Source organism: Lontra canadensis, unplaced genomic scaffold, assembly GCF_010015895.1.
Source record: "Lontra canadensis isolate GAN:19392208 unplaced genomic scaffold, GSC_riverotter_1.0 scaffold17, whole genome shotgun sequence".
NCBI classification, from domain to species: Eukaryota; Metazoa; Chordata; class Mammalia; order Carnivora; family Mustelidae; genus Lontra; species Lontra canadensis.
Window position 1 is genome coordinate 21,113,208 of NW_022631011.1, and position 15,421 is coordinate 21,128,628.

General features: G+C 46.7%; 1 protein-coding gene across 3 annotated transcripts in view; it reads right to left on the reverse strand.

Annotated features, from left to right (window-relative positions):
* Window positions 1-15,421, reverse strand: part of LAMA3 (laminin subunit alpha 3) — a 266,072-nt gene that overhangs the window by 5,204 nt on the left and 245,447 nt on the right. For all 3 annotated transcript variants that reach the window (XM_032859753.1, XM_032859754.1, XM_032859755.1), the window contains 5 exons: window positions 14,713-14,866; window positions 11,024-11,193; window positions 7,684-7,867; window positions 5,541-5,681; window positions 4-163 (listed from right to left, as the gene is read on the reverse strand). In XM_032859753.1, coding sequence (XP_032715644.1) covers window positions 4-163; window positions 5,541-5,681; window positions 7,684-7,867; window positions 11,024-11,193; window positions 14,713-14,866 — 809 coding nt within the window. The remainder of the gene's footprint in view (window positions 1-3; window positions 164-5,540; window positions 5,682-7,683; window positions 7,868-11,023; window positions 11,194-14,712; window positions 14,867-15,421) is intronic.

Sequence of the window (15,421 nt, forward strand, 5' to 3'; positions counted from 1 at the left end):
TACCTAGGACGACATGTCCTCCCTCCTGGGAGAAAAAAATGCCTTTCTCCAAAGAGCCACCCAAGCAGGGGGACACACCAACGCTCAGAGAAGGGGTGTCCAGGGGTTTCTGATCCAACTGAAAGTTCCTCAGGCATCCCACAAAGCTGTTTTGGGGGAGACTCTGCAAGAAGAGAAAAGCAAGCTTCATTAAGTTAAGCCACACTTCCCAGAAACACAGGGGCAGCCAAGGTTAAGGGCAGGACACCTGTCTGCAGGGGGATTCAACCATCCTGCCTGAGTCAGGTGGGCCTGACAGTTTCATTTGGCTTCCCGTCCTCACTGCCAAGAAAAGCCTGCACACCAGCTGTCCGGTGGGTGGCTGAAGTCTGAGGGGTCACCTGTGTGCTGGAGGCAGGGGTGGTGGAGGCTGCTGGCCAGTGCTGGTCAGTGACCTGACCCAGGTCTGCAGACGGGGCTACAAGAGGGGAACCTTCTGCCTTATGGTGTCCACATCTCACCGTGTCTTTGCAAGTGCAAACCCGTTCTGATGGTTTCGTGAGCCTATGTGATTGCTTAATGCAGGGCAGCTGACTGAAAAAGAGGCCAAAACATTCCAAAAATAATAAAGTGTAAAAAAGCTTCCTACGTTGTTGGGCTCAGTGCACCACCAACAAATCATGAATGCCGTGGAGTTAAAGGAAGACACGAGGCCCAGCATCAGGGGATGCCGACAGCACCTCGAGCCGCCTGCCCAGAACAAGGGCTCCTCCCTGGGGGGCCCAAGGGTGTACCTCTGAGGATTCTGTGATCCCTTAAGTTACATACCGGATGTTCTCTGCACATTTTTCTGGGGAGAAAGACTGTAACTTTCAATAAGTTTTCAAAAAGAAATGGAAGACTCACTGAATAAAATCCTTAAACTTCCTTCCAGAATAAGTGCTTTTAGGACCCTGGAATCCTACACAACAGATGCAGGATAGGCCAGTTTTAAGACATGGTGACATTAGAGACGCATATTAGAGATGGTGTCAGTATCAACGTAAACTACCCATTGGACTCACAATGAAGTTTTTAGTGTCTTAAGATTTACCACCTAATCCAATGAAGAGCCTGTCTCTGAAACCAAGCTCAGACCGTCCATGGGAGGTCACCACCTAACACTGAAGCCCTCACGGCCGACTGCAGATTTCGGTGTTCAGAGGAGACGGTGATTGGATGTTGCCTGCCCTCTGAAAGGATATGGAGGAGAGAGGAAGCGTTGGTTTCCCCCCTCAAGCGGAAGGAATGCTGCAAGGAGAAACTTGGTTTGTAAGGGTGATGCATTGGAGTACTATGGGTTGTCCCTTATATTAGGATGCTGAGTGTGACGTATCCAGGACAAAAGAGTGCCCATATTGTGCTTTGGAATAGCTACCCCTACCTGTGACCTCTTTGAGAGGGAAATAGGTACAGAGGTTACAGAAAAGCAAACATTAACATTGACGGTTCTCTTTGGCAATTAATGTTTTCTATTATATATGTACTATATGCTATATCACATATATATTACACAGTATAATATCCATTATATATGATACACATGTATAGTTACATGCAGTATTAATATAAACTGATTATATATAACTATATTATATATTATAAATATATATGTATATTACATGTATAACAGGAAATAAAGCAGAACAATACTTTATGACTTGCTGGGGCTTTGGCCCAAACCCCAGTGCAAAACTCAAGTGGACCAGGCTGAGCCTATGCCCAGGCCGAGACATGGTGGCCAAGGCGAGGTCAGCCTGACCGCCTAGAATCCAAGCTGCCTGAAATTTCCTCTTCTAATTAGGTCCATTTCCAGGCCCAGATTTGGGTCTTGGGCCTTCCTCCCGCACTGCAAGCAAACTTCACGGCAGAATGGGCCAGCAGCCCCAAGGGAAGGGGCGAGAGGGGCTGAGCTGGGGCAGCATGTTCAGGGGAGGGCGGTTCTAGGCCTGAACTGTGCAGACGGCCACCTTACTTCACTGCGTGGGAGCAAGAGGCAAATCAGGGAGAAGAAAGACAGCCGGGTGTGGCACCCCAAGTGATGCAGATGTGATGGGGCCTCTCCTGGTGTGGGAGGAGAGAGGAGCAGCAGGGTGCCCACTGAGCTCAGCCCCGGAGCCAGGGCCACCTCGAAACCTTTGCCCTTGACAAACGTAGCACACATCCTTGCTTCCCGGGGGCAAACGGACTTGTCTCTTTCCCTTAGCCCCAAGTTTTCCTAAGTTTGGTTCTTGGGATAATTTTATTTCAGGCACCAAATAACACTAAAACACATATTCACTTACCAAGTTTGTCCATTTTCAGTTCCCTTTCTAACCTTCTGATTAAGACAAGGAACACATTCTATTTTTGCATGAATATGTCTTAAATGCCACCTGTAATTATGTAAGATGTATCGATCAGTTGTCAAACTCTTTTTTCTCCAAATGAAGGGAGTATAGCCACACTATCTGGCCAGACTTTAATAATACTATTTTGTGTTTAAAATCACTATTATTGGGGTGCCTGGGTGGCTCAGTGAGTTAAGCCTCTGCCTTTGGATCAGGTCATGATCTCAGGGTTCTGGGATCAAGCCCCACATTGGACTCTCTGCTCAGCGGGGAGCCTGCTTCCCCCTCTCTCTCTCTGCCTACTTGTGATCTCTGTCAAATAAATAAATAAAATATTTTTTAAAAATCACTATTATAATATTACTATTTATTAATATATAAGTACATATATTACTATATATGTTTTATTTTATATTTATATATCTAATATAAATATACAAATATATATTAATATACATAATAATGTTATATTATATTATTAATAACATTATTTTGTGGTTACCGACTCTTTATGGCAAAAAATACTGGGTTTCCATGCATGGGGAGACAAAAATATATTTTAAATAAACTTAACTTTGGGGGTTGTGGGTGGCTCAGCTGATTAAGTGTCCCACTCTCAATTTCAGCTCAGGTCATGATCTCAGGGTTGTGAGATCAACCCCTACCTCTGGCTCTGTGCTGAATGTGGAGCCTGCTGAAGATCCTTTCTCTGCCCTTCCCCCCAATAGCACATGTTAAAAAAATAAAATCAACATAACTTGTGAGTTGACCAGGAGCAAGCTATTAAATAATTTTTTTACCTCTGTTTGGCAAAGATGCTGAATGTGACACAAATTGCTAAAGTTTGGAAAACAGTATCTTAATCAAAAATCTCCATCTACAATCTAAAACCTATGTTTGTGCATTTCCTGGAAGAGAAACTGACAGATTCATATTTATAAAGTCATGGAGAAGCCCTAGATTCATTCCTTCAGGCCAGTGTGTCAAGCTGAACCTTGAAAGTGAAGGATTGGGAGGGCACCTGGGTGGCTCAGTTGGTTCAGTGACTGCTTTCAACAAGGTCATGATCCCAGGGTCCTGAGATTGAGTCCTGCATCGAGCCCTGTACTGGGCTCCTTGATCAGCAGGGCGCCTGCTTCTCCCTCTCCCGTTGCCTGCTGCTCCCCCTGCTTGCGCTCTCTCTCTCTCTCTCTCACTATCTCTCTGTGTCAAATAAATAAATAGAATCTTTTTTTCTTTAAAAAGTGAAGGGTTGGAAAGGGGGAATATTCTCTGTGGGCTTTAGACATCAATTAGGGATTTTATTTTTTAAAGATTTTATTTATTATTTATTTGACAGAGAGAGGGAGAGATCATAAGTAGGCAAAGAGGAAGGCAGAGAGAGAGGGGGAAGCAGGCTCCCCGCAGAGCAGAGAGCCCGATGCGGGGCTCCATCCCAGGACCCTGAGATCACGACCTGAGCCGAAGGCAGAGGCTTAACCCACTGAGCCACCCATGTACCCCTCAATTAGGAATTTTAAAAATTATTTAAAATATTTTGAGATTCTTGAATACTTTATATAATTATAATGATTAAAATGTGAGACGTAACTGACATATAGTATTTTCAAGTGTAAAAGCATAGTGATATTCTCTCTCTCTCTCTCTCTATATATATATATATGTATTTATGTATATGTATATAGTGGTATGATCACCACAATAAGTTTAGTTAACATCCATCACTACACAAAGTTACAAGTCCCTTTCTTCTTGTGATGAGAACTTTCTTTGCAACTTTCTTTGATCGACTTTCTTTGCAACTTTCAAATATATAATACAGTATTATTATTAACTATGGTCACCATGCCATACAGTATATCCCCAGGACTTAATTGTTTTGTAACTAAAGTTTGTGCCTTTCCACCACCTTCATAATTTTATTATAAGGTGAATTATTTTTCTATATGGTTCTAAAGCATAACTACTTTTTTGCACCAAATGCTCCCCATGCTTAGTGTAGTAATGTAGTCACCACACAGTTATTACAGTATCACTGACCACAGACCTGCTGTACTTTTCGTCCCCATGACTTATTTATTTTACAACTGGAAATCTGTATCTCTTAATCCCTTTCTCCTATTTGGTCCATCCCCCACCTCTCCTTCTCTCCGGTTTGTTCTCTGTATTTATGAGTCTATTTGCTTTTTGGCTTGCTTGTTCATATATTTTTTTTTTTTTTTAAGATTTATTTGACAGACTGAGATCACAAGTCGGCAGAGAGGCAGGCAGAGACAGGAAGGGAAGCATGCTCCCTGCTGAACAGAGAGCCCAATGTGGGGCTCGATCCCAGGACCCTGGGATCACGACCTGAGGCAAAGGCAGAGGCTTTAACCCACTGAGCCACCCAGGCGCCCCGCATATGTTTTTTTTTTAAATAAAGATTTTATTTATTTATTTGACATACGGAGATTACAAACAGGCAGAGAGACAGGCAGAGAGAGGGGAGGAAAGCAGGCTCCCTGCTGAGCAGAGAGCCCAATGCAGGACTCGATCCCAGGACCCTGGGATCATGACCTGAGCCAAAGGCAGAGGCTTTAACGCACTGAGCCACCCAAGCACCCCTTATGCTTTGTTTTTTTAGAGTCTACATATGAGTAAAATCATATGGTATTTTTCTGACTTATTTCATCTGGCAAAATAGCCTCTACGTCCATCTCTCTTGCCATGAATGGCAAGATCTCATTCTTTTTTATGACTAATATTCCTCTGTGTGTGTATGGGTGTGTGTGTGTCACATCTTCACATCTTTATCCATTTATCTATCAGACACTTGGGTTCTTGGCTACTGTGAATACTGCTACAGAAAACACAGGGGTGTATATATCTTTTTTAATTAGGGTCTTTCTTCATTTTTTTGGGTAAACTCTCAGCAGTGGAATTACTGGATTGTATGGAATTCCTATTTGTAATTTTCTGAGGAAACTCCATACTGCTTTCCACAACAGCTGCACCAATTTACATTCCCATCATCAGGTCACAACGGTTCCCTTGTCCCCACATCTTCGCCAACACTTGTTATTTCTTGTCCTTTTGATAACAGCCATTCTGACAGCGGTGAGGTGCTCTCTCCTGGTGCTTTTGATTTGGATTTCCCTCACGATTAGTGATGCTGAGCATGTTTTCGTGTGTCCATGAAGCGTAACTACTTACCTTTGGCTTCCCGGAGGGAGAGGATCCCAGGTAAACGGGTGCTCTGAGGCTGACGGTGGAATTTCCAGGCAAACTTCCCTCCCGGGCCCTCAGACCATCCACAACCAAGTGCCCCTTCTCTCCATCCTGCCCAAACACCACCTTAAGAGTAAAGAAAATATATTAACATGTTTTATCTTTGACAATTGGTGATGCATTTTATTACTGATCAGAGGCCATTTTTTTTTAAAACAATGTTTTTTCTGTTTCTTCAAGGAGCTTTAAAAAGTCAGAAATTTGGGGGCTTAGCCATAAGTGTCTGCCTTTGGCTCAGGTCATGATCCCAGGATCCTGGGATCAAGGCCTGCGTTGGGCTCCCTGCTCAGTGGGAAGCCTGCTTCTCCCTCTCCCACACCCCCTGCTTGTGTTCCCTCTCTCTCTGTGTCTCTGTCAAATAAATAAATAAAATCTTTAAAAAAAAAAATCAGAAAATTTTCTCCATACTGTTGTCATCGTCATCACGATTTTGTGAGGTCATGTTAGATACTGAATAGAGGAAGCTAGAAAAGTGAGCTTTTTTTTTTTTTTAAGACTTTTTTATTTGACAGAGAGAGAGAGAGAGATCACAAGTAGGCAGAGGGCAGGTGGGTGTGGGGGGGGAAGCAGGCTCTCTGCTGAGCAGGGAGCCCGATGTAGGGCTTGATCCCAAGACCCTGGGATCATGACCTGAGCTGAAGGCAGAGGCTTTAACCCACTAAGCCATCCAGGCACCCCCAGAAAAGTGAGTTTTACAAGGATTCCTCAGTGTGCCCGGGTGGCTCGGTTGAGCACCGGACTCTGGGTTTCGGCTCAGGTCACGGTCTCAGGGTCCTGGAATCGAGCCCCACTTTGGGCTCCACGTTCAGTATGGAGTCTGCTTGTACATCCCCCTCTCCTTCTCCTCCCCCACTTGCATTCTCTCTCTCTCATATAGATGGATACAATATTTTTTAAAAAAATCCTTTGGCAGGGCTCCTGGAGCAAGGGGCCAGTGGCTACTTCTTAACTAACAAGGGAGCACATATTTTCAACTCTTTGCTAAAAGTCAAGACCCCTGGGCTCTACGGTGCATTCTGCCATCTCACGGCTCTGAGACTGTTCACTAATGACTACCAAACTTGTACTCCCAGCTGAGACCTCTGGCCTTTACTCTCTAGAGCGGTGGGCTTGAGTGTCTGGCAGGCAACTCAACCCTAGGAGGTTCACAGCAGAACCCTGACTCTTGCCCAGCTCTAAACTGCTCCTTCCCAGCCCACATGTCCCTATTCCCCATTTTCTGCGTCTCAGTAGCAGTCCCTCTATTGTCCCAATTGCTGGTCCCAAATCACAGGACTTGATATGGACCCGTCTTTCTCCCACGCTCTACATGCGAGATCCTTCAGCAAGTCCTCTCGGTTTGGGGAGCACATGCTAGACAGGGTAATTCTGTCCGTGTTCCCTGTGGCCTCTTGAAGAAAAGGCAGTGGCATGCATCTGGCCACTCATCCCCATTTCAGCTCTTCAGTTGAAGACAGCTTTGAAAATATCTACCTGTTCATGCAATGCTCGTTATTTAGTTGAAGAGTCTTCAGAAGCTTCAGAGATACTTGGAATAAAACCCAAGTCCTCACCTTGGCTGCAACACTTGTATGATCCCGGCCCTGCCTCTCTCTTTGAATCCTAGCTCTTATCCTTTCTTATCCTGTATCTCTTGCCATCTGGGATGCCTTCAGGCAAGATCTGGAAAGCTAGGGATGTGGGTCTTGAAGCCTGTGTTATGCAGAAGATATTCTGGGCTCAGAAAGGGGCCTCAGAGACCTGGACATTATCTTGACAGAGAGAAATGGTCCAGGCAGCAGGGGTGGGAGAGGGAGGGGACAGAGTCAGGGAGGCACGGTGGGGACTGAAGAAGCAGTGAATTAAACCTATCTTGGCATCGAGACATCGATGCACAACATCCTTGCATGGTGTACGCAGTGGTCTTCATTGCCAAGGTGCTAGGGTGCTCGGTACCTCTGAGCACACAAGCTCCGTCTGTGCTGAGCTCTGCGGCTGGCAGGCAGCTGAGACACCTGTCCAGGTTCTCTGCAGGGAGCTCCGTAGCAATGGGAGCTTCTCACGCGGCCCCCGCGGCCCCCGCGCTTACCGTGTGCCACTGCCCATTGTTGCATTTCTCCTTGCTTTTGAGCTTCAGTTTCTTCCCATCTGTCCCCAAGGCAAAGACCAGCCGTCCCTTTGAGAGATAAAGAGCCATGTAGGAGTTCTGAGTGCCCGTGAAGAACACGAGGCCTCTGGAAGAAGCCGTCTGCACGTCCACCGCAAACCGTGACCTGTCGGGAAAATAAAGCAACAGGCAAAGAAAGAAAGAGAGGTTTTTAGTGTTTTCCTGAGTCCCTGAAGCTGGAAGAGAGGGTGAGGCGCAAACACCCCAACCCCCATTATTCAAATGAACAAACCAAGGCACGTGCTGATTAAATGACTGATCTCTTTGGGAATTTTTAAAAGCTGTATGTGTGTGCGGGGGGCAACTGGACTAACAAGGATTCGATTCAAGCATATGGTAAGCATTTTCTTTCTGTGAGACATATTTAACACAGAGGCAGAAAAGTATGGATCCACTTTCTCCCACCCACCTTTCTATTTCTTGGACCTTAAGACCCCACCTAGGATGGAACAGGAATTAAGCAAGCATCATTCAGTAAAAGAAGAAAATGAAAGTTAATACTCCTTTGTATGGTGGTTACATAGTGTATGCACATCTGGTTGAGCAAGACTGACTTTGCACGAGAACTTACATTCACTCTTTTACCCACCCACCCATGCATCCAACAAATAATGAGTATGCAGCATGTGTAAAGGCACTGTGGAGAGCACTGGGAATGCAGAGATGGAGGTTTCACTCTTAGGTGTTTCTGGTGTACAGGTGCACTGACAGCGGTGCCTAAAGGGCAGCATGCAAAGGTGGTGGGGGAATCCCGGTATCAGCAGGCTGTCACCACCCACTCCTTGGGTGACAGAAGGCAGAAACTTGGTCTCTCCTGCTAAAAGCTGTATCCCCACTGGGTGCCTCAAACACAGCAGGCACTTGACAACAGTTGAGTGGAATTAAATAATGGAATAAGTTGAATTAAATAATAAATGGAAAACTTGGAGGCAGAATCAGGAAGTGGAAGAGAAAACAACACTGTCACTTCTCTTTGCTTTTTAATACTGTGAAGCTGAGCAAACGCGGAGATACTTGAATTTTTTAGATGAGGGAGTTTCCTTGAGGACGGTGTTCTTCAAAATGGAAGGGAAATCTATATTTGTTAAATTAAACCAACCAGATGGTGACACTGCTCAATATTTCTTTTGGTGGAGCTGTGTGCGGAGGTTTGAAGGATGAGGGTTAGCCAATTTCAGGAGGATATTCGAACCTGCTACAGAATTAAAGTACTTTACATATGTGGGCTTGGTTATCAGGCTTGACATTTGCTTTCCAGAGTTATTTCCTAAAGCAGCTCTCTTTCATAAAAGGCTAACTAACACCCAAAAAAGACTCCAGTGGATTCAAATCCCTGCGTACGATGCTGTAGCTCAGACGCTTCATTGCTGGTGGATGGGAGAGTCAGGCAGAGAGTGAAGTGGCTTTTTTATACATTCATCAGCAGGAGAAAATAGTGGTGCAGCATTTCAAAGGAGAGGCAACGGATTGCTAGAATATAAATTCGAAGTAGAGCAGGAATAGTCCATATTCGGGACCTGCATGAGACTGAAAATATGCTCATCTATATACCATGCAAAGGAGTATCAGCCGTATATTATAACCAAAATATATTAACCATATATTTACCACTTCTCCATTGATTACATATCCTGTGGTGTGACATGGGTAGGTGCTGGGGTTGAATCATCAGAAGCCAGCGAACTCGCCACACTGAGCATGCTCCGGGAGGAGATGCGAGACAGGAAGGGGCTTTGCAGGGAGGGGGAGGGCAGCTCTGGTGGAGGACAGCCAGAGCCCAGGCAGGAGGGTGAGGAGGCTGGGCAGCATCTGCAAGAGACTGCTGTCCCTAAGGTCAAATTGAACAAGAACACAGTGATGGGGAGTGGGCCTTCCTCCCAAGAAGTAGCCCCAGGAAGGGCTAATAACTGAGTGGGACCTCATTTCTCAGTCTCCACTGGCAAGTCAGGGATCACCAGCCTTTCCGTGGCACAAATGGAGATGGGGAGCTGCTGGCATAGGGTTCTCCTTCCGAACTCCACCCTTCCCCTTTCCGGCCTTCATAGCTGCCCGTGAATCATGCACTTGGCTTGTGGAGTGGGCCTCCAAGGGCCGGCTCCTTGCAAGCTACTGCATCCCTCCCTACAAGGAGAGCATTATCAGCTCCATTTTAGCGATGAGAAAACTGAGGTGCAAAGAGATGTAGCAACTTGCAAAAACACTGATGATGCCAAGTTCATGGAGAGAAAGCTGATGCTTAGAAAAGTTGAACAACAGCCTATGGTACCCATCAACTTGCTGCTCCAAACCCCCTTTGAGTGAACTGGTGTAGGGCACCGTGGGTGGCAGTCCCCAGCCCCTGTGCCCTCAGATCTGCAATGGCATATGGGTGACTCCCAGCCAAGGACCGAGCTCAACGGCAAAACTAGAGCCAGGCCATTGATGCCCAACACTGGACTCTTCTAAAGGGTGACCCTTGCTTGCGGGAGCTGCGTCATTCACAGGTGTGGGGCCCGTCTCAGGGTAAGGCTGTTCCCACCAGCCCCTGCTACCTCCACCTTTATCTCCCACAGGAACAGTACATCTCTTGCAACATCTAATCCCATCTTGACATCTGCATCCCAGAAGACCCACCTGGCAAGTGGCCTGAGGTCACACAGCCAACAAGTGGCTGAGTGGGGACTGAAAGCTGGGTTCTAAAGCCAGGCCATTTTGACCCCAGGAAACTCTGCTTCTGTACATAAATCATAAAGGAATTTGGCACCTTGTTATTTATGTCTCCAAATCACATGAAAATGACAAGCCTTGTTTTCTTACTTTTTTTCCTGACATAATTAATATCTCTGTTCACTCCCTCCTCCCCAGAAGAGATGCGACTTGTTAGCACAAGAAATCCAAAAGAGCTTTCTAAAAATGATCTATGTGGCCCTGAGTCTGCTTACAAGAATTATTTCTCTCTGGCTATAGAATGTCGAGAAGAAAGGTGATTTATCATAGAAATAAATAGCAGCTTTGAAAGGAAATATCAGTCGTATTTTTAGAATGCTGTCAATTCTACACCAGAGCCCAGTGAACTGTTTCAGCCCTGAGCAGCACATGTCACGTGTGCCTTCCAGCTGCGGGGACAGAGCACACTCGTGTAGTCACGGGCTATGGCCTGCGCGGGCCAGCCCCCCTTTCCCCAAAAGTGGTGTTGCCACTTCATTAGTGACAGGAACGTGGTGTCCTGCTGGCTGACCTGCTCTGGGGAACAAATGCGGGGTTGGGTTCTGAGTCAAAATACCTGGTTGTCACCGACTCCTGGGGAATCGTGAACAGCAAGTGGCTGGTGGGCCTGTCCCCAAACCTGAGGGCTCCATGACTGGCCTGGGCCCCAGGAGGTGGTAGGCAAGACTGGGCCTCTTGCCATATCTCCATTCTCCGTGGGGAGACCACTGGTGTGTCCTGCAATGGCTGCAAGGCAGAGAAGCAAAAACTTAGGAGAGCTCAGTATCAAGGGGAAAGAGTAAAGAATACTTATCTTGCTAAGTGCCTCGCTCAGTTTTTACTCTGATCCTAGGAGATTAACTCAATAGAGATGAATTCATACTTGGGGACGATGCATGTTCTTCCCATCCTCGACACAAGTCTGGCCTCTTTCCTGACAAGCTGCCGCCCCTGGGGCCAGTGGGTATCCAGAGGCCCTCCCCACCACGGAGCTGTGGGAAAATCATGGCATCCTTGAGAGAGCCAGCATTTGGCCAGCAGCATGAGCCTGCACAGCCCGTCAGAGGGACATGGAGCCGACGACCCGCCACTCCTCTTGGAGCCAGCCATTCCCTTGGGTTTCTGCAGCAGGTTAGTGCAAAAACAGAGCAGGAACCAGAAGGGGTGAGTGTGTGTGAGAGAGAGAAGGGGCAGGGCATGGGGGTGGGGGCAGCCTGTCTTCACTTTAATCAGAATTGAACCATACACAGAAGCGTGTCCTGAGCTAGACAATGCGATGAGCTTTTGAACAGAACAAAGTTTTAATACTCAAAAACAACTATAACAAATATCAAGTAGAATGAGAAAAAATGTTGTTAGAAACTGAGCCTCTCCAGCTGTTCCTCCCTTTTTCTTGGCTAGGGGGAGCCCAGATTTTTATCCTGTGCCCACGACTCCCCCAAGACTCAGGGCTCAGCTGGCCTGTTTGTCCAAGGCGGAGGGCATGGATTCCCTGTGCCAGGGACTGGTTGGTTGAGGGATGAACATGTGACCTCCCTCTTGGCCAGTGAGCTTGGAGGGGGAGTAAGGGGGCGGGGCCTCTGCGAAATACTTTGTTACTAATAAAGCCCAGCAGATCCTTGGACGTGGTGCTGGCTGCTGCCAGGGTGAGGATAGGAAGCCCTGAGCTACACAGGATGGAGCTGAGATGAGCTTAGCGGGGCCAGGCCTCAAGCCCTACTTGTTCCCGAACTGTCTATTACTTGACTTCATAGCTCCTCTTACTGTTTAAGCCATTTTACACTTGGAGCTAATAGCTAAAGGCTTCCCAACAAATTTAAATTCCTTCAAGATCAGGTTTTCCATATTTACCCTAAAGATACAAATCTAGCGAAGCGAAGGGGCATATGCACCTGAATGTTTATAGCGGCAATGTCCATAATAGCCAAACTCTGGAAAGAGCCTAGATGCCCATCAACAGATGAATGGATAAAGAAGATGTGGTATATATATATACAAGGGAATACTATGCAGCCATCCTGCCTCTGGGCTTTGGCCTTCTGCTCACGCAGCAGCACCACTCACTTGTCTAAATCCAGCCCATCCTCCAGACCCAGCTGGTGTGTCACCTCCTGATCTCTGGGGCAGGAAAATCTCTGCCACCCCAGGTCTGGGGCATGTTTTGTGCCTTTCACTTAGGTTGTTACAGTGTATAATGACCACAGCTGATACTCACCGGGTGCCAGGCACTTTGCTACATGGTTTGTGTTTATTACCCCATTTAACTCTCACAGCACCACTATGAGATATTACTTTATATATCCTCATTATGTTGCAGGAAATAGACCCACAGAGAGTTTGTATAATCACCCAAGGTCACACACTTAGTAAGTGATAAAGCCTGATGCAAACCCAGCAAGTCTGACCCCAAAGTCTAGTCCTTAACCACAAAGCTTTGTTGCTTGTTAGCTTTCGTTCTGTGAGATTTCGGAGGCAGAATTAACGTCTTATTCCACCTAATCTGGGGGCTTGCACAGAACAGAGGCACAATTCGATACAGTGTGTTTGCTGGCGGCTCCCACATGGAGGGTTCCAGCCCCTACCCACCCACCCCCCACCCCCGGCCATCTGCTGACGCCCCCTCAGAGACCTGACAGGCCCCGCCAGCTTTCTCCCTGGAGATGTCCTGTGGGCTCCTGTCACTCAATATAAAACACACCCCCCTCAGTCTCTTCCTCCAAATACTTGTCCTTCTCCTATCTCCATGAACGGCACCCCTATCCATCCAATAAGCCGGACTAGATGCCTTGGAATATATATTAACTCCTGCCTCTCCCTTGCAACCCACATTCAATTATTATCCGGGTCCTGTACATTCTATCTTCTCAATAGCTGTGGATCCATTTCCTTCTCTCCATCTCTACCATCTCTGGGTTAATTCAGTCTCTCTATAACCTTCAGCCTTCCAGTGAAAAGAGGGAACACATGATCTCATTCCTGATGGAGCCATCCTAAAAATGTTCTTCTCCTAAGAGTAAAACGACTCCCTTCTACGAATTGTATTTCTTTTTAATAGCATAGAACATTTCGGATGACGTGCTCTATTCAACTCTTCCAAGTCACTGTGCCACAGGGAAAACACTGGCAGGCGAGCGGCATGGGGCTGATGGTGAGTGAAAAGTGTGCTGAAGAGAAGCGCGTTCATGTTAAGAGGGCACAGGCTGGTGGGGGGGGCACTGTCTTGATTTGAATTCCAACCCCGCCTTCTATCTGTGGGAACTTGGGCCAACTGCTTACCTTTCTACACTGCAGCATTTTCTTCTGTTAACATGTGGCTTGTCACAGATTCCCTGGCTACTATTACGTTAGGATGGTGATACGGAAGTTTAGAAGCTTAGTAATACTATTTCCCACACAAGGTTACTTGCAGATTTAGTAAGAAAAGCCACTTAAAGGGCTTAGCACGATGGCTGGCACAAAGGAAGTACTCAGCATTACCCATTAATCGTTTTAATTGTAACCTCCGGAGGTGGGGAGGTCAGACTGTTGACCTTGGGCACAGCAAAGAATTCTTTAAGTCCTAACCCTGTATCCAATTCATTACGATGCTTCTGCTCCTTCAGATCAGAAATTGTACTTCCTTCCAGACTCTCTTAGCACTGTACATTAGAATCACCTGGAAGCTTTACAAGCTCCTGCCACTTGGCCCCCCTGTCAAGAGCATCTGACCTGATTGTGGGGGGGGAGGGGGGGATGCAACCTGAGCCTTAGGCTTTTAAAAGCTCCCCAGCTATTTCTAATGGGCAGTCACGGTCAAACCACACTGGTCTTGCTAAGGCCTGGGTTCATGCATACATGTTGTCATGAGAGGCGGGGTGGAGGGCTGTCTGTGGGCAGGGAAGGGGGATGACTCCTGTATTCTAGAGAACACTGTACCTGTTGAGACACAACAGAAGTGTCAAAAGAGCAAGACATCCTCTGAGGACTTGAGACACTTCAGATTCAATTTGTTCTGTCGGCAAAAATTGACCAATTTTCACCAAGATACAAAGTAAAAGAGAGGAAACCTTTTTTTTTTTTTTTTTTTTTTTTTTACATTTTGGTATAATCCAACTATTGTTGACCCATCAATCCCACTTCCTAGGGGTACCGACCACCAAGGGATCAGGTGATTTATACCCCTCGCTTCACTCCCACCCCTTCCCCAACATCTCACATGAGGCAGGATTTGCTTCTGAGAATCCTCGGCGGGGGGGGAGAAGCAAAGCCAGTGTTGGGGACCCTTACCTGGTTGATATTGAAAGTGTGGGATTTGTTAAGCCTTGTAGCACCTCTAAGCAACAGGAGGAAAGGCGGTGGGTTTAAACTGCAGCCTCCCAGGGACACGTCTCTCTTGAAAGTTTTACTGGTCAAGTCCAGCACCGCAGGACTCTCTAATTGCCTGGAATGAGGGTGGAGAAGAAAACCACTGTCCAACTCTGAAATCCCAAGGAAGATACGCTGGCAGATAGAGCTTGCTTCAAAGCCACACACTCTTACTGTCGGGCTTTAGGCAAACTTTCACTTCCTACCTGCACATTATATCTAGAGGAGACGCAGGGCTCAGAGAGGAGGCCGATGTGCTGTGAAACATTTCTGCCATCCCTAAAATTCCTAGCACCTTGCCTCGCTCAAGGAAAGGCTTAAGAAATTTCATTGGCTTGAACGGTTAGGGCTGGGGCAAAGCCAGAGGATGATAGTGTGTTCTTTGTCATTTAGAAATGTGAAAATGAACTATGCACAGAGGAGAAAAGTGGGCGCTTGATGACCTAGGATGACGGTGAGCATCAGGAAGCCTTAGAGGTGAGATTGCAGATGGGTTGAGCTCGCTGCATTTGAGCAAGGGAGTTTCACAGATAAACCTGCTTGTCTCATGTCTGAGCCTTGATGGACAGTAGGAGCCCCCAAGAGCCCCCAGAGGTTACCAAGGTTCCTGATCAGTCCTGGGCCTTCCTTC